General features: G+C 52.2%; 6 protein-coding genes and 1 non-coding gene across 7 annotated transcripts; 3 read left to right on the forward strand and 4 right to left on the reverse strand.

Annotated features, from left to right (window-relative positions):
- Positions 1-358: 358 nt before the first annotated feature.
- BDW47DRAFT_t132 lies at positions 359-449 on the forward strand. Its single transcript has one exon. It is a non-coding gene; the product is annotated as a tRNA-Thr (tRNA).
- A 1,529-nt stretch (positions 450-1,978) lies between these two features.
- Positions 1,979-3,683, reverse strand: BDW47DRAFT_111479 (60S ribosomal protein eL8). Its single transcript, XM_024813965.1, has 3 exons — positions 3,217-3,683; positions 2,641-3,150; positions 1,979-2,586 (listed from the first exon to the last, which is right to left on the reverse strand). The coding sequence occupies exons 1-3, from the start codon at positions 3,262-3,264 to the stop codon at positions 2,386-2,388; spliced, it is 759 nt and encodes a 252-aa protein (XP_024668823.1). The 5' UTR covers positions 3,265-3,683; the 3' UTR covers positions 1,979-2,385.
- A 310-nt stretch (positions 3,684-3,993) lies between these two features.
- On the reverse strand, positions 3,994-8,014 carry BDW47DRAFT_111481 (cell division control protein Cdc4). Its single transcript, XM_024813966.1, has 3 exons — positions 7,223-8,014; positions 4,440-7,106; positions 3,994-4,384 (listed from the first exon to the last, which is right to left on the reverse strand). The coding sequence occupies exons 1-3, from the start codon at positions 7,517-7,519 to the stop codon at positions 4,259-4,261; spliced, it is 3,090 nt and encodes a 1,029-aa protein (XP_024668824.1). The 5' UTR covers positions 7,520-8,014; the 3' UTR covers positions 3,994-4,258.
- Positions 8,015-8,256: 242 nt separating this feature from the next.
- On the reverse strand, positions 8,257-9,294 carry BDW47DRAFT_111482 (uncharacterized protein). Its single transcript, XM_024813967.1, has one exon. The coding sequence runs from the start codon at positions 9,029-9,031 to the stop codon at positions 8,765-8,767; it is 267 nt and encodes an 88-aa protein (XP_024668825.1). The 5' UTR covers positions 9,032-9,294; the 3' UTR covers positions 8,257-8,764.
- A 403-nt stretch (positions 9,295-9,697) lies between these two features.
- Positions 9,698-13,168, forward strand: BDW47DRAFT_111487 (putative meiosis specific protein Hop1). Its single transcript, XM_024813968.1, has 10 exons — positions 9,698-10,136; positions 10,209-10,231; positions 10,292-10,508; positions 10,556-10,835; positions 10,891-11,056; positions 11,103-11,484; positions 11,540-11,785; positions 11,832-12,060; positions 12,107-12,300; positions 12,346-13,168. Exons 1-10 carry the CDS (start codon positions 9,777-9,779, stop codon positions 12,853-12,855), a joined length of 2,607 nt encoding a protein of 868 aa, XP_024668826.1. The 5' UTR covers positions 9,698-9,776; the 3' UTR covers positions 12,856-13,168.
- Positions 13,169-15,645: 2,477 nt separating this feature from the next.
- Positions 15,646-16,277, reverse strand: BDW47DRAFT_71274 (uncharacterized protein). Its single transcript, XM_024819672.1, has one exon. It carries the CDS (start codon positions 16,103-16,105, stop codon positions 15,770-15,772), a length of 336 nt encoding a protein of 111 aa, XP_024668827.1. The 5' UTR covers positions 16,106-16,277; the 3' UTR covers positions 15,646-15,769.
- Positions 16,278-16,448: 171 nt separating this feature from the next.
- On the forward strand, positions 16,449-18,728 carry BDW47DRAFT_128727 (uncharacterized protein; the record flags this gene model as incomplete). The annotated part of the gene is made up of 1 exon (XM_024816897.1): positions 16,449-18,728. The coding sequence occupies one exon, from the start codon at positions 16,449-16,451 to the stop codon at positions 18,726-18,728; it is 2,280 nt and encodes a 759-aa protein (XP_024668828.1).
- Positions 18,729-19,292: the final 564 nt, after the last annotated feature.

The raw sequence follows: 19,292 nt of genomic DNA on the forward strand, positions 1-19,292 counted from the left end.
GTGGTGGATAGGTCTTTATCTGTCTTTCGAGACATGATGATTATTCCAGCATTTGAATATAGTAAAAGTATATTATTGTGCGGTCTTTGGTGCTTTCAACCTCCATGTCCTAGTCCTGGTCTATCTTGATCCTCAACCAAGACTGCTAGATGGAGTGAGTAACAATGCGAAAACAGATATTATACAACCAGCGATAGAAATCTAGACACAATATCACATAAGCCACACAATTTGAATCCTCCTGACTTCATAATCGCCAAAGGCAGGGTGGTGGCCAACAGCTAGGGCTAGAAAGTCCGTTATCCCCAACATGTGGCTTACCATCATAAATCAAAATAGTCGCCCCAGCCATTAATAAGCCCTTATGGGACAGTGGTAGTCCGCATCACTCGTACAAGATTCTTGTGTGTGACATGATGAAGTCCACGGTTCGATCCCGTGTGGGGGCAATGCTCTTTTTTTATTTACTCTCTAGTTAGTCTTTTTTTTAATTTATAACCAATCCTTTTTTTCGTTGATTGTTGTTTTTAGATACTCTGAATTGAGGTTGTGGTCTGGTGTTTATTTTTTGGTTGATCTTGTTTGAGGTGTTCGAATAATTCACATATACACGTGGTAGCTAAGCTATCGTAGATATGCATCGCTCGCGTAGGATCCCAAGTTGCCTTTGCCTAGGAATAGGGGATGGAAACTTATCAGGAATAATGATTCCATAATATTCACTTATTCAGACTATAGAAAACTTGCAGGATAGTCTGAAGTACGAAACTACGAAAAATCAAGTATGTGGTAAGGACTGCAGGCCAACTGATCATTTAGCTGATCACAGTGACTGCTCTCCTTTCAAAACAAAGATGATGTTGATGGTTTTGTATATATATACAAGCTGTGGGCCCTCGATGTGCTCAGTGACTTGTGATTGAAAGTACTTATATGTCAGTCTATAAATTAAATAGCTAATTGATTGTTATGTCAAGTCCTATGGAGTAGTAAGATACAGCCCTGCAAAGCAGTCGTGTAGGGCAGCTAAAAGCAACCCCGTAGGACCTTTAAGACACCCACATAGAATCCCTGAAAGCTCTTTATGGAACTTCTAAAAGCCCCTGTAAAACTAAAGAGTCTCTTCAAGGCCCTGCAAAGGGCCCTAAAGCCCCCGCGGAGAATCTCCAACAGCCAAAGCACTAGTATTGAACCTCTGGAAGCAGTTACTACTACTCCGTACTAGAGACTCCTATAAGATATTCTATTAAGTGGATTATTTACAGAGCTAATCTATAGAAGTGATATATACCGTGTATCTCAGCAGATTTGATGGATATCTGATTATATACTTGCTAGAAGTCTAGAACAGGGATAGTAAAGAAGGGTAGAATAGTATACCTCAGCAGAAGAGAGAAGTTACCTGAATAAGAAAGAAGACATGAAAATCCGGGGTTCAGATACATGTTGTGTCATTATATCAGAGAGGGGTGGTATATATATATTGGTAGATAATCAGTTAGCATCGTGATTTGAACCATAGGACGGAGGACGGAGGACGGAGGCATATTGATACGGACATATATATATATGCTACACACACTCATACAGTAGTACTGTATTAGAATAGTATACTTTTGTTGCTGTAGATGTTAAGATAATTATCACTTAGTAGGATGATAAAATTATTTAATCTATGTATAGCCTTTGCTTTTGTTTGTAATGGGTTGCATGTGTGTGTGTGTGTGTGTGGATTGATGGATACATGCAAATATAAATGAACAAGCGTCTCGCTGAAATCCCAGACTGTTGAGCTTGATATGCTTGATACGCTTGATATTGTGGATGGGTAGGTATACATACATACGTAAATAGGCAAGATGGATTGACTCACGTCGACGAGAGTATATATAGCATGTTTGATGGACAGGTCATGTGTGCATTGTCCATGGCCATCTGTCTATCCATGCAGGCCCGTAGAATACACATCAAGTACATACTCTACCTAGGGAATACAATAATGGCAGCTACTAGGCCACTTGATACTAGATCAATACTACAAAATAAATCAAAAGCAGACGGACAACCCACAACATGAATGCATCTCCTACAAGACATCTACATTGGGCGAAGGAGAACGAAAGGTAAAGGGAATGAAGTATGAGAATGCATTCATGTGTTGTAGGTAGGTAGGTAGTGGGTATCTGCAAATAAAAGAAAAGATAAAGAAAAAGGGGAATGTAGGTATGGCCACCACAAAAATGGAATTGGGATTCGAAAGCTAAGATGAGTCCGCCTTCAACTCCAATGGATATTACTCCACCCGGTGTTGATAATCCCAGGGTTTCCGCTTTTTTTGTCCCCCAGCGTTGGTCATGAGGTCGTACGATTAGATCATGGTTTGATTTAGATCTTGATGGCACCCTCGATGGCCTTGCGCTTCTTCTCCTGGCGGGCGACGGCCTTGGAGCCCATGATACCACCACCCCAGTGGCGGCGGGAGTCCTCGTACTTGTCGGTGTAACCCTCCTTGATGGCGGAGAGGAGCTTGGCGAACTCGGCCTTGTCCTCGGCGCGGGTCTCGGTCAGAGCCAGGACGGCGGAGGTCTATCATTGATTAGCTTGCATATCTAAAGTTACTGGAGACAATGATGGACATACCTTCTTGTGGACGACCGTACCCAGACGGGCCTTGCCCTTGACAATGGCATAGGGGACACCCATCTTGCGGCAGAGAGCGGGCAGGAAGACAACCAGCTCAATGGGGTCAACGTCGTGGGCGATGAGAACCAGAGAGGCCTTCTTGTTCTCAACGAGACCGACGACGTGGTTCAGACCGTACTTGACGTGGTAGGGCTTCTTGGAGACATCCTCCTTCTTCTTGCCCTCGGCGACGGCGGTGGCCTCGGCGTGCAGACGCTCCTTCTTCTCGGCCTTGGTCTCAGGGCGGTACTTGTTGAGGAGCTTGAAGGTCTGCGCGGCGGTGTTGCGGTCCAGAGTGCTCTGGAACTGCGCGATGGAAGGAGGAACCTTCAGGCGCATGTTCAGGATCTTCTTCTGGCGCTGCAGACGGACATACTCGGGCCACTTGACGAAACGGCCGAGGTTGCGCTTGGGCTGGATGTCCTGGCCGATGCCGAAGTTGCGGGAGCGGCGCTCGATAAGAGGGTTCTACCACGGGTTATTAGCATCTTCTTTTCTCCAACCCAACCAAGACGAAAGAAGATAGAGGCTTACCTTGGGGCCCTTCTTGCTGGCACCAGCCTTACCCTGGGGGTAAGGCATGGGAGCAGTCTTCTTACCGGTCTTGGGGGGCTATCATTGAGAAAAAGAAGATCAGCAAATCGGTTCCACCATGTGCTGCATCTTCCTTGAACTCTAAAGAGTGCAGCAGGAGACCCAGTCTGCCGACCAGGTCTCCTGTGCCTCCAGCCAAATCATCGCAGGCGCTCGCATCCGTTTTACAGGAATTGTGCGACCCACGGAATATGCTTCGTCAACTTGCGAAGTTGGAGCTCGACGGATATTCGTCTCACGCCATCTTCGCAGAGGTCTCCGAAGACTTTAAACCCTCTTCGCTCTCATCGAGATGAGGTGATTCGGACTGGAATTGAAAAGAGATCAAACTAGATCATGGTTGTCATGAGCTTACCATTGTGTCGTCTGGAGGCGTCCGCGGTTTGTGGTGGTTGACGGGATTGACGAAGGAGAAGAGAAGAAGATTAAAAGGGAATTTAGACGGAGAGAAAAAAGAAGTCTGGCGGGTCGCTTCGTGTGCGCTAGCGGAGAAACCATTCCGCCGAACCGGATCGATCGGATCACGTGGATAGGGCTAGGGCATCAGATCCAGACGGTCTTGGCATTTTGCTTGGCATACGGAGTAGTTACTGGTATATTTCACTTCTATTGGCATGTATCAAAGCCAGTCAGATATCTAACTAATGCGGATCAAATTACAGAGAAGGGAATAGGAAATATGTTAGATAAACAGGTCCATAGATACTTATTTTGCATGCCAGAACGCCGGCCCATCATAATACCACGTCAAAGGTGCCGCCTCGCTATGCATGTCCTTGCGTTGAAACAGAGAAAAGAAATTAAAAAAAAAAGAAAAGTTGGTATGTAGGGGTATCGTGCATGTTTCATGACCGTGGAAAAGAAATCGACAAGAAGTATAAGGTTGAAGGGGAGGAAAAAAGGGAGAAGGAGTTTGCCGGAGGCTTCCAAATGGACAGTCTTATCGGTAAACCAACGTCAAACGGCGGTCCAGGGCGATGGATCAGGCGTCAGAGAGGTCATCGTCTTCGTCTACATCGCTCACTTCCTGTCCCCATCGGTTGACAATGATTCGTCGTCCGAGCTGATCGTCCGGGACCCCGTCGCGGGACGCGCCAAAGTCGAGCACCTGAGAAAGTTAGCGATCTGATGGTTCATCGGCTGGGATCAACCGAGTTACTCACCTCGATGTACGTCAGACTGTCGCGCTGCACGGCCGCAACGCAGCGTCGATCGTTGAATCGGACCTGCCACACGCCGCTGAGGTCGGTCAGGAGATCACGGACGCAGTCCCCGGTGCGCACATCCCACATCTTAAGCGTCCGGTCCGACCCCGAGACCACCTTCTGCCCATCGTGCTGGAAGCAGGTGATGGCCCCGGTATGGGCACTCAACATGTTCCGACACTGGCCGTTCTCCGGATCCCAGATCCGCAGCGTGGAATCGGCGGCCGCCGAGACGAGTCGGTCGCACTTGAGATCGAGGAGGCCGACGAGCGACGCGTGGCCTTCCAAATTGTACAGCAGGGTCCCGCTGTCCAACGACCACACCTTGACCATGTTGTCCATGGACCCACTGATGCAGCGGTTCCGCTTGTGGTCCAGGACCACGCTGTAGACCTTCAGACTGTGACCTTCAAGACGGTGCAGCGTCTCACCGGTGGAGATCTTCCAGACCCGCACGGTGCAGTCGTAGCTGCCACTCACCAGCGTATCGCCGTGGGCCGCGATGGCGCGGACGGAGTGGTGGTGCCCCGCGAGGACGCGGACAAAGTACGGGCAGTCGGTGTCGTCCACGTGCGGTCCGCTCTGGTAGTAGCCGGGATCACCGGGCCGGGGCAGTTTCCACACCCGGAGATTCGAATCCCGCGAGCCCGTGATGATCAACGGTTCCCGAGGCATCATGTCCGGCGCGCCGTTGGCCTTGCGTCCCACCTCCACGGGCAGAACGATCTGCAGACACCGGACGGTGGAGGTGTGACCCTGGAAGATCTGCGTGCATCGGGCCTGCTCGATATCCCACACCCGCACCGACCGGTCGGTGGATCCGGAGACCAAGGTGTTGCCGTGGTATTCCAGGGCCCACACCCCGCCTTCGTGACCCTCCAAGGTCGCCCGCAGGGCCCCCGTCTTCGTGTCGTACACGTTGATGTTCGTATCGTCGCTCCCCGTCAGCACCTTATCCGTGTCAAACTGCAGGCAGGTGACCACGTGACGGTCGTGCGCCTGGAACGCGATGTGTTTTGGTTTGGCGCTGGGGGCCATCCAGGCTTTGTGGATCGAGTGATGCCGTTGGTAGAGCGACTTGTAGAGGTGGAGGCCGCGGAGGGACGGTAACCCGATGTCCGGGTACGGGACGGCGGCGGCGGCGGCATTGGCGGCGGCGTAGGGGCCCTCGGCGGCGGTGACGTGATGCCGCCAATCGGGCGAGTCGGAATGGTCGGTGCCGCTGGAGGAGATCTTCCGCTTCGCAAGCTTGCGGCTGACCACCCGGGTGCACGCTTTGCGCTTGGGTCGACGGGTCGACGCGCGGTCCCCGGAGCCCGCCAGGGATGAGAAGCCCGACAGCGGGGTCGGCTCTGACTCGAGTCGGATGGACGCCGACCCGCTCAGGTCCTTCTCCCAGTCCTCGTCGCCGTTGGGGAACTGCCAGCCCCAGCCCTCGCGGATGGCGCGCTCCAGCTCTCCCTCCGGCAGGACATGCCCGTCCCGATCGAAAAGCTCCTTCCACGTCTTTTCGTCCGAGTTGACGATGTGGCGCCACTTCTTGGAGACCTGGGAGGCACGGCACATGGTCTGCACGTCGAAGTACTTGACAATGTTGAGGCTCAGCTCCAGCGGGAGGAGAGCCAAGAAGTCACACTTCAAGGCGGGATTGACCACGTCGGCGACAAAGTGCAACGTGGGCTTGGGGCATCGCTTCAGGAGTTGGTACATGAGGTACGTCTTCATCCCGTCGGGAACCGTATCGAAGAAGTCCAGCACGCCTGGGATGTCCATCAACGAGGCGGGTTTTGGACCACTAGGACCGGCCGCCAAACCGCCCGATTTCCGGTCAGGAGACGCGTCGCGGCGCACCAAACTTGACACGCGACGATCGTTGTCGAGGCTCGAGTCCGTGTCCAGCTCGGGATCCTCGGCCGATTCGAACGACGAATCCGCGTGCAGGGCATTCATGGCCGCCACCGGCGACAAGCTGGGGCTCGGCAGGCACATGTCCTGGGCGGCCACGTGACTAACGCCGGACACCGGCGGGGCGTGCTCCTGTGATGCATATCCGGTATCTTGGGTTGCCGTCATGTCCGGGAGATCATCGGTCTTGCTCTCGGATGCGTCCTCCTGGACGGTTGACTGGCTGCCGTCGGTCTCCTGACGATCCAGGTGGCCTGTTCGGTCGTCGGGCACAGTCGCCTTCTTCCCGTCCGCAAGGGTGGGCGCAAGTCCCTGGGACTCCACCTCGGAGGATAGCGGCGAACGGAGGAGCGTCTCGCGACGAGGGGTATTGACGCTGTGGATCCGACGCCGGGGGACCGCGACCTCGCCGGTCATGTACGCACTGCTTTCGGTCTCCGGGGTGGCCAAACCTGGAGCGACGGAATGGGTTGGTGTCGGGCCGAGGGAGCGGATCGAGCGTAGAGAAGGTTCCGAGGGCACGCGGAACCGCGATGAACCTTGCTGGGATTCGGGGAGTCGAGACGAGCGACGTTTCGAGATCGAGGGGAGTGTTGCTGGCCAGTTCGACGGCTTGGGCGCGGCGGAGCGTCGGGGTAACTGGGTCCCGTCCGAGGTAAACGACGCTACCGATCGGACGAGACCGTTGGAGGCCCTCAAGGCTTCATTCTTTTCCCGTAACTAGAGTTGCCCGTCAGCAGATTATTTCGACACATCAAGTACAGTATGAAAAAAAGGGGGAGAGGGGCGACAAGAAGCAAGCAGGAGAGCTCTCCTGAGGTGGATCTCGCACGTACCTCAGTGACCGCGTCCGCCGTGTCTTCGGGCTCGTTGTAGACTACCGACTGTCCTCCCAGGTCGAACTTGACATTTCTCAGGGCCGACGGGGTGGGCGAGGAGGCTAGGGGGTATAGTTTGGGATCCAGATCCCGGGTGGCGCGAGGGGGATTGATAAACAACGGAGGAAAGGTGGTAGTCGTGGTGGTGGTCGTGGTGACGACGGTGGTCCGGGTCGCGGGGGCGAAAGAGAACTGTCCTATGGCACTGTCGGATTGTTCGTGGCCAAAGCCGCTTGTTTGTTCGTGATCACCCATGTTGGGTTGGGTGAGTGTCCGGTGTTGGGAGGTGGGGGGGTTGGTTGATATGCCACGAGAGGGAGGTGGATGATCGAAGACGCGTTTGGTGTGAAGATAAGGAGTCGGGGTCTTATCCGAAGAGGACCAACGGAGGACTTGGAAGGATCATTCAACCGAATGTGCCAAGGGATTTACAATCCGAGAGGCAACCGGAGGTGGTGAGAGAGTGGTTGGCACGATGTACGGCGGCAAGGACCATCTGACTGCCCAACACGTAAGGGGAGGGAGACGGGAGGAACGAGAGGTGGAGGCTCGTTAGAGCATGGCCGGGACGGTGGGGACGGTTGAGAGTTGTATAGATGATATAAATGGAACCGAGTCAAAAAAGAAGGGAAGGGCGGGAGTGGAAGGGGGGGGAAAAAAAGAGAAGGGACAAAGAGAAGGAAGAATGACTGCGAGAGGAGGGGAAGAGAGAGAGTATGGAGGGAGGAAGAAGTGGTGGAAGAGTTGAAGAGTGTGGCGGGTTTGCTGACAAGGAAGAAGAAGAAGAGCGGGAAGAAGAGAGAGAGAGAGGGAGAGAGAAGGAAGAAGGAGCTGAAGGTGGTTGGTTCGACCACCGACCGCGTTAGCTTGGATTGATCTCTACTCTCGAGTTATCCTATATCAACGCAACTATAATGGAATATTAACTCCACTGGTGTGGGTTTGACTTATCTATTCGTTCTTTCTTCTTCTTCTTCTTCTTCTTCTTCTTTCTCTTGTCTTTCTTTAATTTATTTAATTTGACTTTTTCATTTGATATATATTTGACTGATTTCTCCTTGTTTACCCCGGCAGTCCCGATGGAGCGTAAACAAGGAACATCCCCGACCAGTGGCAATGTGCGATCGTATTTTTCTTTCTCTCCGACCCTAGGCATTTCCCTCCAGCCTAGATGTGTTCGGTACGGATCAGATCAATCGACAAAGGTTGGATTGCGACGTTGATCAACTCCAAACCACCAAGAGATAAATCACCAAGGATCATCTGAAACCTTTCCTTGACAAAATCTGCACCTAGTCCACCTGCATCATCCCTTCTTCCAGTGCCCTTGACCCAATCCTTCCGGTTCTATTATAGATCCCCCATGGACAGTCCTCACGGTATCAAGTATCGAATTTCCCATCGCCACTCGCCCTTGCACGTGATATGTGGGGCGAGACCGACATCTTTTTTCTTTTCTTCCTGACTATTTTTCTCCCCTGTGATCTTCTCAGCCCTGGATCAGCCTGGATCAGCCTGGATCAGGCCGATGTTGAATCCGTCGATGCTCACTTCGGCAGTCTGTCCAGATATGGTTTGCGTCTCAGACCGTAGTATCGGACCACTATGAAATTGGTAGTATGAACTCAGTGACGGGGGAAGCCATCCAGCAAGGGAATTGCGGGGAAGCGGTGACGGAGGGTGGGATATTTGTAATGGATTCCATGCCGATGCTATGGTCATCATGACGGGGGTCATCGACCTACCAACCACTTGAGAGCATTCCATGTGCGAGGTTGGTCCTCCCCCAACACATGTCTAGCATGTGTCTTTACCACCTAGTGTCAACTTGTCAACCCTCAATCCAAGGTGGATTTAAAGTGTACAAGGCGACCCCCAGTGGAGCGCACCGTGTCACGTGGGTCGTTGAATCACCAAGATCACGACGATCAGTCGATGAATTGCTGTTCTCCAGTATTTCGGCTTCCTCTCTTTCTCTTTCTTATTATATCTATTTCCTTTTTCTTTTCTCGAGGTATCGGGACGTTGACGATAGTCTGATGTCGAGCCTGAGTGACGAATCGTGCACTTCTCTATCTCGATCTAGTAGCTTCCAATTTATATAGCCTGCGAATAATCTTCAACACGGCTTGTATATGCAAGGGCAACGAGATACCCCATTAGCTAGCATGCCTCATCTTCTGTTGATAGACCGTGTCAGTCTCACGGGGCTTTAACTTATACTCGACCAATTTGGTGTAATGGATTGATTTATAAGAAATTAGATAAGTCATCGTGAAAGTGATTGGATCCTTGTGCATTCCAATCTACTGAAACATGACATAACAGAGGATGAGGGAAAGTCAATAGACCTAAATCAAACAGATTAAAACAAACTCAGGGAAGACATGAGAGTGTGATCAACAATGCTTGAAGGTGGAACAGCTGCCGACTCCGAACCGACTCCAGTATGTAAGAATCGGACCTCTCCCGTGACTGACCCGTATCCGTCCAGCCTTTCTGTTCCTCCTTCATGATCCCGGTCCCTGCTCGGTCACCCATTGCATTTGGATCTGTTCTGCATTCATTATACACTGGCTCTTCTACCTTTCAATATCTTCTTTTTGCGATTGTCTCTCCCTATACGGTTCTCACCCTCGAGTTTCCCACTCCTCTCAGCATGGTTCGCACCAGGCCGACTGGCCCCGCTTCGGCGGTCCAGTTGCAGCCCGTCAAAGTGATCCAGCCCATCGTCGCAGAAAGTAAGATAGCACCGCAGACCAAGGCCCAAACCCAGGTCGATGCACCGCCGACGTTGACGACGACCCGTGAATCCCTGGCTCTCCAACAGCAGCAAAGCCTGGAGATGGTCCAGATCATGCTGCATGTATCGGTAAGTGTCACTTGGTCATTTGAACCCTGGTAGACTCTACGAATGGAATGTTATCTCTAATGAAATCCAAAGCTCGGGACATTGTTCTATCTGCGGTTCGTTGGATGTTAGACATGTCGAGATTGATGGCCATGGCGATCTGACACCTGTCACAGCGAGCTCTTACCGCTTCCTTGCTTCGATGACCGAGATCTGAAGAAAGCCCAGAAGAAGGACGAACTGTCGTATAGAGAGTTTATCAACGGATCCCCCACCCAGGATAGCCCGGAAGGTCGTCCCGAAGTCCCGTTCGGCGCGGGCAGGCGGGGCCAGCCGTTGAAGATCATCGTCCGAGGGGCCGATCCCAACGCGGAAATGATCCTAAACCTCTTGGTAGGTCCGTGGACGGAACTTCCGTAACGGCACGCTGACCGGTTTAGGAAAATGGCATCTTCGATGCGCTGCGTAAGAACGTACTGGAGGCCGTCCAATTGACCATCCTGGTCGATAAGGACACCCCGGAAAATGTATTAGAGTCCTACACCTTCTCTTTCAAGTACACCGGTGCTGCCGGCGATATGAACAGTCGTCTAGAAAGGCTTTCGATTGACCCCGTGGGCTGTGTGGCCGACATGAAAACTGCACAGACGGCCCGCATCGGCCTGGAAACCATCATCAGGCGCCTGATCACGCTAAGTGCTTTTCTTCCCACGCTGCCAAGTACTCCTCCTTCCCCAAATTGATTTTGAGCTACATAACTCTAACGTCGATGCAGACAAGCGCCACCTAGGAGTACACTTATTTTATACCGAGGATTGCCCGAGTGACTACGAACCCCTTGGCTTTGTTGGAGGGCGCAATGAGATTATCAAATATCCATTCAATGAGAATTGGCAGAAAGACAGCCAGCCATGCGGCACAATGGATGGCGGATGGCATACGTAAGTATCTACTGAACTTTGTGATGACCTTGTCTAATCCATGCAGTGTGGGTCTGAAGGTAACCTCTCTCAAATGGACGGGCCCGGACCCGGGGGCATTCGAGGCACCGCCTCAGGTACCTATGGACATCGAGTACAGTGATACTGCGCAGCGGTCCGATGATATTGGATTCCCCGAGGATGTATCCCGTGGGCTGGAGAGCCCAATCAACGCCTCCGCCAAGGATAGCTCGCAGTCAAGTGCAGACCGGTTAATGACGATGGAGTCACCCCACAAAGACGAGAATACCCAGGAAGCAGCACCAGACAGTCAGAAAATTGTGGGAAACACGTCACAAGAACGACCCGAGATACCCCCGGAGTCGTTAGACTCAGAGGAGGCAACTCAGGACAAGGCGGAAAGGATTAAACTGCAGATGATGTTACCGGCAAGTGTCAACTTACCCCATATAGATTTTCGTTCTATTATTCTAACTAGCCTAGACCCAAGAAGCCCCTGGTGCCGATAGTGCCCTTGTCCCTACACAGCCCATCCATTCCGACGTCCCGTCTGAGATGGATACCACCCCTGTGCCGGTCGAACAAGACAAGGTCAGTTTGAAGCAAACCAAAATCAACGAGATCAGCGAGCATGCCCGCGGGCAGATACGTGACCGCAACGGCAACCAGGAACAAGGTCAAGCCCCAATTAAGTGCCAATGTGGCTGGGAGGGCGAAGAGAAAGCAATGGTAACACCCTAAACCGCGTCACAAAGATAGGTACTGACCTGCTCAGATACAATGTTCGTTCTGCCACACCCAACAGCATGCGCTGTGTTATGGATTCGAAGGCCCAACCGATCCACGCATACCAGATTTTCACGCATGCTACCAATGCCTGTTGGAGCCAAACGAGCTCCAGTTGCTTCGAGAAATGAATAGCCTGGTGCTATTACGGAGGGCACTTAAAATCATACTCGACGAAGGCTTTCCCAGCACGACGTCAATCTTTACTCAGAAGCTCCGTAAGTGGCTCGAACCGATGGCCCGATAGGTGCTGACAACGGACAGACTGCAACGGCCAAACCGTCGTCCAAATCACCGATCTCCTGAAGAAACAGAAGTTGCTGCTGCCAACCCAGGGGTACAAAATGAAGGGGTTTGTGCGAAAAGGGCTGCCGAAATTTTATGTACCAAGCTCAGACGATGTCCGCGAGCGAATACACAAGGAAATCATGGACCCGATGGTCAAGATCGGGCAGCATGTGAGTTTCATGTGCATGTGGCAACTCAGATACTAACAGGCATAGTATACCCAGAACGCACCAGGCAAACCCTTCGAGGCACCAGATCGAGCCAATACTACGAAGAACACCTCGAAGGACAACTTCATCCCGCCTGAGAACGACCAACCGGTTGACAAAGAGGGAGCTCAAAAAACGGAAGTTTCCACCAGTGTATTCGCACCACCAACCTCAGAGCCACAAACCCGCAAAAGAAGAATAACCCCAGATATCCCCGACGACACCTCCGGCACGGACGACCTCGAAAAAACCGACTTGACCCCCCAAACCATACAACCCAATCACAGCCTTCCCAACGTGCCCGAGCCCGGAAAGAAACTCGCCCGTCGCTCAGGCATGTCCGCCGACGACCGTCTCATCACATCGCAAAATATCCAAGAGAGTTCTGAAGAAACAGGCGGCGATAGTCCCCGACGCAGCCACCGCAAACGTCGCAAGGTCAGCAACTTTTCGAAATTGATTGATGTTGGGGCAGACACGAGCGACAATGACGGTGCTTTCCAGGGGAGGGCATAACGTGTACCACCGCACCAAGGACAACAATCTGAATTAAGTGATTTATCCAGACGGCGGGTCTGACGGTTTTCTGCTGGAACAGATAGCCCGCTTTCCCTGATTTGCTTGTTTTTATAATTATCGTGTTCGTTGATCAAGCGTGGCGTGAAATGGAAAATCCCTTTCCCAAGAAAGCAACATCACTTACCAATTTGACGAGAGAAAGTACCCCCCAGAATAGATCGAGCTTTCTTCCCGTCAGGCGAAGCACATTTCTTATAAAAATCCAAATAGTTATAATCCCTAAACCTATCTGTCAGCTAGCTAGTCTTACCTAGCCATTCGCGTAACTCCCTACAAAACAATGGATTTAACACTGATAATTGAGGGCGGATTCAATTGATGAAGCCCTCTTTCTTGAGATCTCGTTTCTCTGTGGAAGTGCGTGGCGCTGTGCGTGGGTTCTACAATATATGTAGGGGATGCGGGTGGGTCTGTGTCTTACTAGTATACTACCTACCAAGGTACTCGATATATATATAGAACTACGCCGGGGTCTTGGTAGAAACAGTGAGAAGGAAATAAGTTGATTGGGTAGTTGGTAGATGAAGATAACTACTGGATCCCCCAGAGGTTGACATGATGCAGACTTGTTCATATTGAGGATTCTTGCTTATACTGACTGACTGCCGGACAGTGTCGGTAGGTATTGAGGGAATGGGTACTCAAGAGCTTTGACGATTAAGTTAAGAGAGAACCAGTATGTATACAAGCGAGTAGTGTGAGCAGGTTGGCGAGGGTATAGCGCGCATCAAAAGGGGCTGCGTGGGTCACAGTCTCACAGATGATAGCGAAGATCTGGATTCTCTCCACGTGAAAATCATCACGGCGCTATTGTTCTGTCCTTGGTAGATCAGTCGAGACATGTATAGCTTATCATGCGTTCCTGGTTCTGGTCCCAGACTATCAGCCGGACCGTACTTCAGCCTACCACTAAACGGGGCCGTCCAGCGCGATATTTAATATCCTCGATTTGGCATGTCTCAGCCGATCGCTATATGTTTGTCTGGGACGAACCTTGCGAACCAAACTCATTCGGCAATGATGGACCCGTGACCATCGCAAATGCGGTAAACGGGTGATTGGATGGCTTGGCGCCGATCTGCACTGATAGGAGATCCTTGATGCCGTCAGCCTTGCTGGATGCGGCGAGTGACTGGAGTAGGCTGTCATGCTATCTAGTGATGTGGTGAGTTTTTAGCTTCTGTCAGGAAAATTACGTAGACTTGTCAACTTTGGAAAAGAGACATTAGTATGCCTTGCATAAGCTTGCCGCCGTGGAACAAGTATCCACGTCAATGCGTATGCAGACGTGGTCAATTCGAAACCACCACTGCAGGTCACCATCGAGCGCTTGCGCATGCCCCTGCGGGGTTAAGTCGGAGATTTCCTGGAGTATTTCCCACGGGACAAGGGTTCATTGACTGGATGACTATTGTGGCGATCAATTGGATTGTCTATTTCCCCGGGTGGACTGATGTGTGTGTGTAACTATTGGAGAGACTCGATCAATTGATGCCGACGGGATGGAGAACCTCGGATGAACGACGGATGGCATTATCGTCTGATTGAACTGATATGGGTACAGAACTGAAGAGTGGACACTGATAGTCCAGCCATCCTCCGGTGATCATGAAATACCAGCACAAGGGGTTCCTGGATCGATGACTATTGGAAATTCCAAGCTTGGGCCCCCCCACTTCAGTGGATGGAAGAAGGAAGACATTGGAGAACCGGATGATGATCGACATGGGTTGGAATTGAGAGAGGTCCAAAGACGGCTGAGCGGCGGGGAGATGCGAGGGAGTTCCATAGTTCTTCCTTTTAGCTCAGGATCGAGCCGCCCAGAGGAAAGATCGAGTGGGCGATGACGATGGCTCAGAACCCGTGGAGAAACATGGATGGTGGTACTAGTCTTGTCTAGTTCCTTTTCTTAGCTCTGTTTGTGTTTGATTAATTTCATCAGCCACGTAAGAGGAAAGGAAACCCAATCAGGCTTGTTTAACAGGGGAGGGAAAACAACAAATTAGATGAAATGGGATGAAGCATGAAGAATAGGAGGGAGAGTGATTAAAGTCCACCAGCATCTGTGTGAGATTGTGAGATCTCATTGTTGTCCTCCGCGTGGCCCGCACGTGTTTTTCCACAGAAATGCACTATTGTCCACTAACATTTTCTCCCCTCTTCCCCCTTTTATCGGTGCTGATAATCAGTCAATAGATCAGTAGATGAATGGATTGCAATAGTATTGTACAATATTGATTATTATAATTATCATAATATTAAAAAAAAAAAAAAAAAGTAGAATTTCAAAAAAAAACAACAATATGAAGAATGACAGACAGTCCCTTACAGCATGCAGCAACCTCAGGCCAACCTGTCACTCATCCGGATTTTTCCTCTTCGGACTCCATCTTCTGCTCCTCCTGCACTCTCTTCATCCACTCTGCAACAGGGATCATTTTCCCCATTCTATACTAATCCGTACCTATCACAAAGCTCTTCCTGGTCCGGCTACGGTTTCTACTATTAGAATTCTCACAATGATTCCAAATGCCCGAAACCAGCCACCAAGGCACCAGGAACCACTTCCACCGAATGGAACCACGGCAGGTGCCTGTCGATGATTACTGCTTCGGAGACGGACTAAGACAACGCTACTGGGTTGCTAAAACTGTTGACACCAAAACTTAACTCGACTGGGCCAGTTGTGCCTCATTTTTGCAGCGCTGGCAGTTCCCTCGCTCCAGAGGCAAGCCCGTCGGTGATGGTGCCCCGTCTGCTCCACACAGCACAATTGAGACACATTTTAGACTGTCGAGATGATGGCACTTGGTCGCAGATCCTCTGTGTCCATCTTCCCTAACCCACACCGCTAATGGTCAATGGTATTGGCCAATGCGGATTCTGAGGCACCCTTGGGAGGAGACCAATTTCCACCACTCCCCCCTAAAGACTTCGCTCGCTCGCTCCCTCTCCCTCTCACCCTCATATTGGGTTCTTTCAAACCCCTCTCCTCACCAATGTAATAATTCCAAATTTCTCGATATCCACTTAACCGTGCCCCATTAATTCCTACGCGCGCACGGGCTGGCCTTAAGGCTCCGATCATTCCCTTGTTCCCGTCAATTACTACTGTTAAATGCCCGTCTTGGGCACCAAGCCAGAACCCGGACAACGTTTCTACTTCTTCGATCGCCTTTTCAATCATTGTCAACCCTCCTGGGCCTGACGGGTTTCGGATTCCCTATCACAGTCCCTCCTTCCCCCCCCCGCCGATTAATCGGTCCCTCGTGCGATCATTGCCACGCGACCCAGCGGAAGTCGGCAAACCAAATCGCTTGTGACCAGCTTCGTAGTTTGTCTCGACCACTCGGCGCAGGGAAATCCCACTGGGTGCAAGACCCAGAAACTGTTTCACAATTCGCCGATCCCAGGAGAGCGTGAGATTCACATTCTCCCTATTCACGCCATTCACATTCGTTCCGACCGATCCCGGTTGCGCATACATACCCAGGGCGAGAGCCCCGATCTGACGGAGTGGGGTTCCGACCATGTCCCATCAGCCCTTTTCCATCCCCTCGAGAACATCGAGCGCCAACGCGCTGAACCCCGAAATGCTCCCCTCAAAGCCGAGCCAGGATAACCTGAAGGAACACAGGACATCCAAAGCGCAGAAGATACTAGGAACGTCTGAAGTTGCGGTGCAGCAGATCAACAGGGACCGCGAGGAGAAACGGCGAACCCGGCGGCCAACCTTTATGCGGTCCCCAGAAACCAAATCCAAGAAGAGCAGCGGCTTCGTGACCTTCCCCGTGGCGCCCGCAAACCCAAGCATACCACCACAGAACCTCCGTGTTCGAGCGTCCTCTCCCCTGCTGGGTCAAGAATATCGAGCGCGAGATACCGCCGCCCCCCCGCTTCCGGAGCCCAAAAGAAAGATCCATCAATCGGGCTCTGCTTTGGCTCTATACTCCCATTTTAACTTCCGAGACTCCACAAGCGATCAAGGCGCGGGTTCGGAAAGCGGACGCAAGAGTAGCGGGCGCGGCAGTAGCCGGGGCCGTGATGCGAAACCAGACCCCTCGCTGGACTTTGGTTTGAAACAATCCAAGGGGCCGGCGAAGGAATCTAAGCGGAAGATACGACCCCCCCGCATTGACCTTTCTCTGCTGTTTCCGAAACCGCGCGCCGAAGCGGCTCCCCTTCTCTCGCCGCAACGCATGGTGGAGTCGCCGTCTCCTGTCTCCATCGCTTCGGGAATGGCTCCTGCGCCTCCCAAGACGCCGGATCACCACGTTGCTGCGAAGCCCCAGACAAAAGCAGCGCCAACGCAGACACCCCCTGCCAAGCCACGGAGTCGTCCAGCCGCCAATACGGTCCGCGGGCCGTCCACGATCTTCGAGAAAAATAACGACAACTGGTTCGACCCCTCGTTGGAAAAGACGGTGCGCACCATCGAAATGGACATGGCCCTGCAGAACCCCGACCCCGCGCGTCACAGCCGCTTCCTCCAGCGCCCGCGAAGCCGAGAAGAGCTCGAAGCGAGTGCTCTCCCAGCGGACCATCTGCGCAAGGTTCCCTCGAATAGCTCCATTGGTGGCTGGAGCAAGGAGACCCATCTTTCTCCTCGAGATTGCTCGCGAGTCCATGTAAACGGCCCCGCGAATTCCACCCGGCCGCGACAGATTAGCGCATCTTCTGCGCCGCACAGTTCTACGTCGGAGAAGAGTCGCAGTAGCACCTTGAAGGATACCGACCTGACCATGTCTAGTGTGCTGTGCCTCTCCTCGTCGGAAGATGAGGACGAAGAGGAGGATCACGTTCTACCCAAGGACCGTGGCATCCCCAGGGGGCCGAGAGATAGCGTCGCCATGTACAGCAATTTCGGGGCCGAGTTAGGCACAGCGGCCGGGCCCCAGGCGACGAAGGGAGTACCGAGACGGGCAGAACCGAGTGGCTCAGTGGGCAGTCATAGATCGAGCAGCCAGAGATCCGCTTCGACTCAGAGACAGCCATCCTTCCGCCGAGCCCCGTCGACTAGGGGGTTGCCGGCATCAGCTCCACAGAGTCAGTCGCGTCGATCAAGCCTCGTGCCAACCATCATGGAGCCCGAACCACCCCACGGGGAGCCTCTCTCCACCGGGGCCCGAAGTTCGGTCAAGCCCGCTCTCTCCCAGAAGGAAATGTACCGGAGAAGTCGAGTGATGGCCGTCACGAGGCAAGAAGAAGATCTCCTGGCCGCCATCCGCGAGCGCAGGGGGAAAATCACCCCGAGTATCTTCCCTGACGGCCGAGGCGACGCAGACACCCCCGAGCCCGACCGGGGGTCCGTATACTCGGCAGCCCCGTCGCGGGAATCTTTCTACGGCTCGGAGACATCCTTCTTGCGATTGAGCGGCGCCTTTCCTCTCAATACCGCTCTGGCAGACCAAGGTGCAACTCAACATGAAAAAGGCGCTCCTTCCAACTCCCTGGGCGTGGAATCTGACACTGAGCAGAAAACCACCCCGGTCAGCGCCTCCCCTCGCACTAGCCTGGTGTATACGGAAAGCCTCCCTTCTCCAGCCACCAGCAGCGCGTCTCCATTGACCCCGACCCTCCCTATCCACCGCTTTTCACCACTGCCATCACAGAAACCCCACCCCCGCCATCCTCCCCCCGCTGTCCCCACGGTTCGGAGGCAACACTCCCGACGACGCACGGACAGCAGCGAGGCTATCGTGCTGGGCGAGAGCGGGGAGTCCAGGGATCGACACGACTTTCCCATCTGGGCGCTTGGATGGAGTAATGACGATGGGAGCCATGGATCTCACCTGACGACTGTGCATTGATCGTTGTGAACGTGGATTTTGCATTGCATTTTACGTTCTTTCTTTATCTCTTTCTTTTTTTCTCTCTTTCTCTCTCTCTCTCTCTCTCTCTCTCTCTCTCTCACTCTCTCTCTCTCACACACACACACACTCTCTCACTCTCTCTTTCTACCTTTCCTTTCGTTTTATTACATCTCTCTCTATGTTTTGGGCTACTTAGCACGGCGACGTTGACAACCAGCATTTTCATCATTGGCGCACTACACTCACTTCCTTCTCCTTTTGTGTTTTCACTTACCACATTCTATAATACGATGCTTTCAATAGAAGCTCTATGAGAACATCATTCTCGTCTAATGTATATTATATATGATACTGCAGATAGTGATGACCGAAATTAGAGATGGGTCACGCAATCGAACACTTATTGTTAAATACTATCTGATTAAGATCAGTCGACGGTTTTGATCGCTTCTGGATCCAGGAGCCGAAACCACATGCATCGAATCTATCTCGCATCCGAGGTGAAACAGCACCCGCATCGAATAAGGCTGTGAGGGCGCAGTAATGCTGAGCTCCTGCCGA

This window comes from Aspergillus candidus, assembly GCF_002847045.1.
Source record: "Aspergillus candidus strain CBS 102.13 unplaced genomic scaffold BDW47scaffold_56, whole genome shotgun sequence".
NCBI classification, from domain to species: domain Eukaryota; kingdom Fungi; phylum Ascomycota; class Eurotiomycetes; order Eurotiales; family Aspergillaceae; genus Aspergillus; species Aspergillus candidus.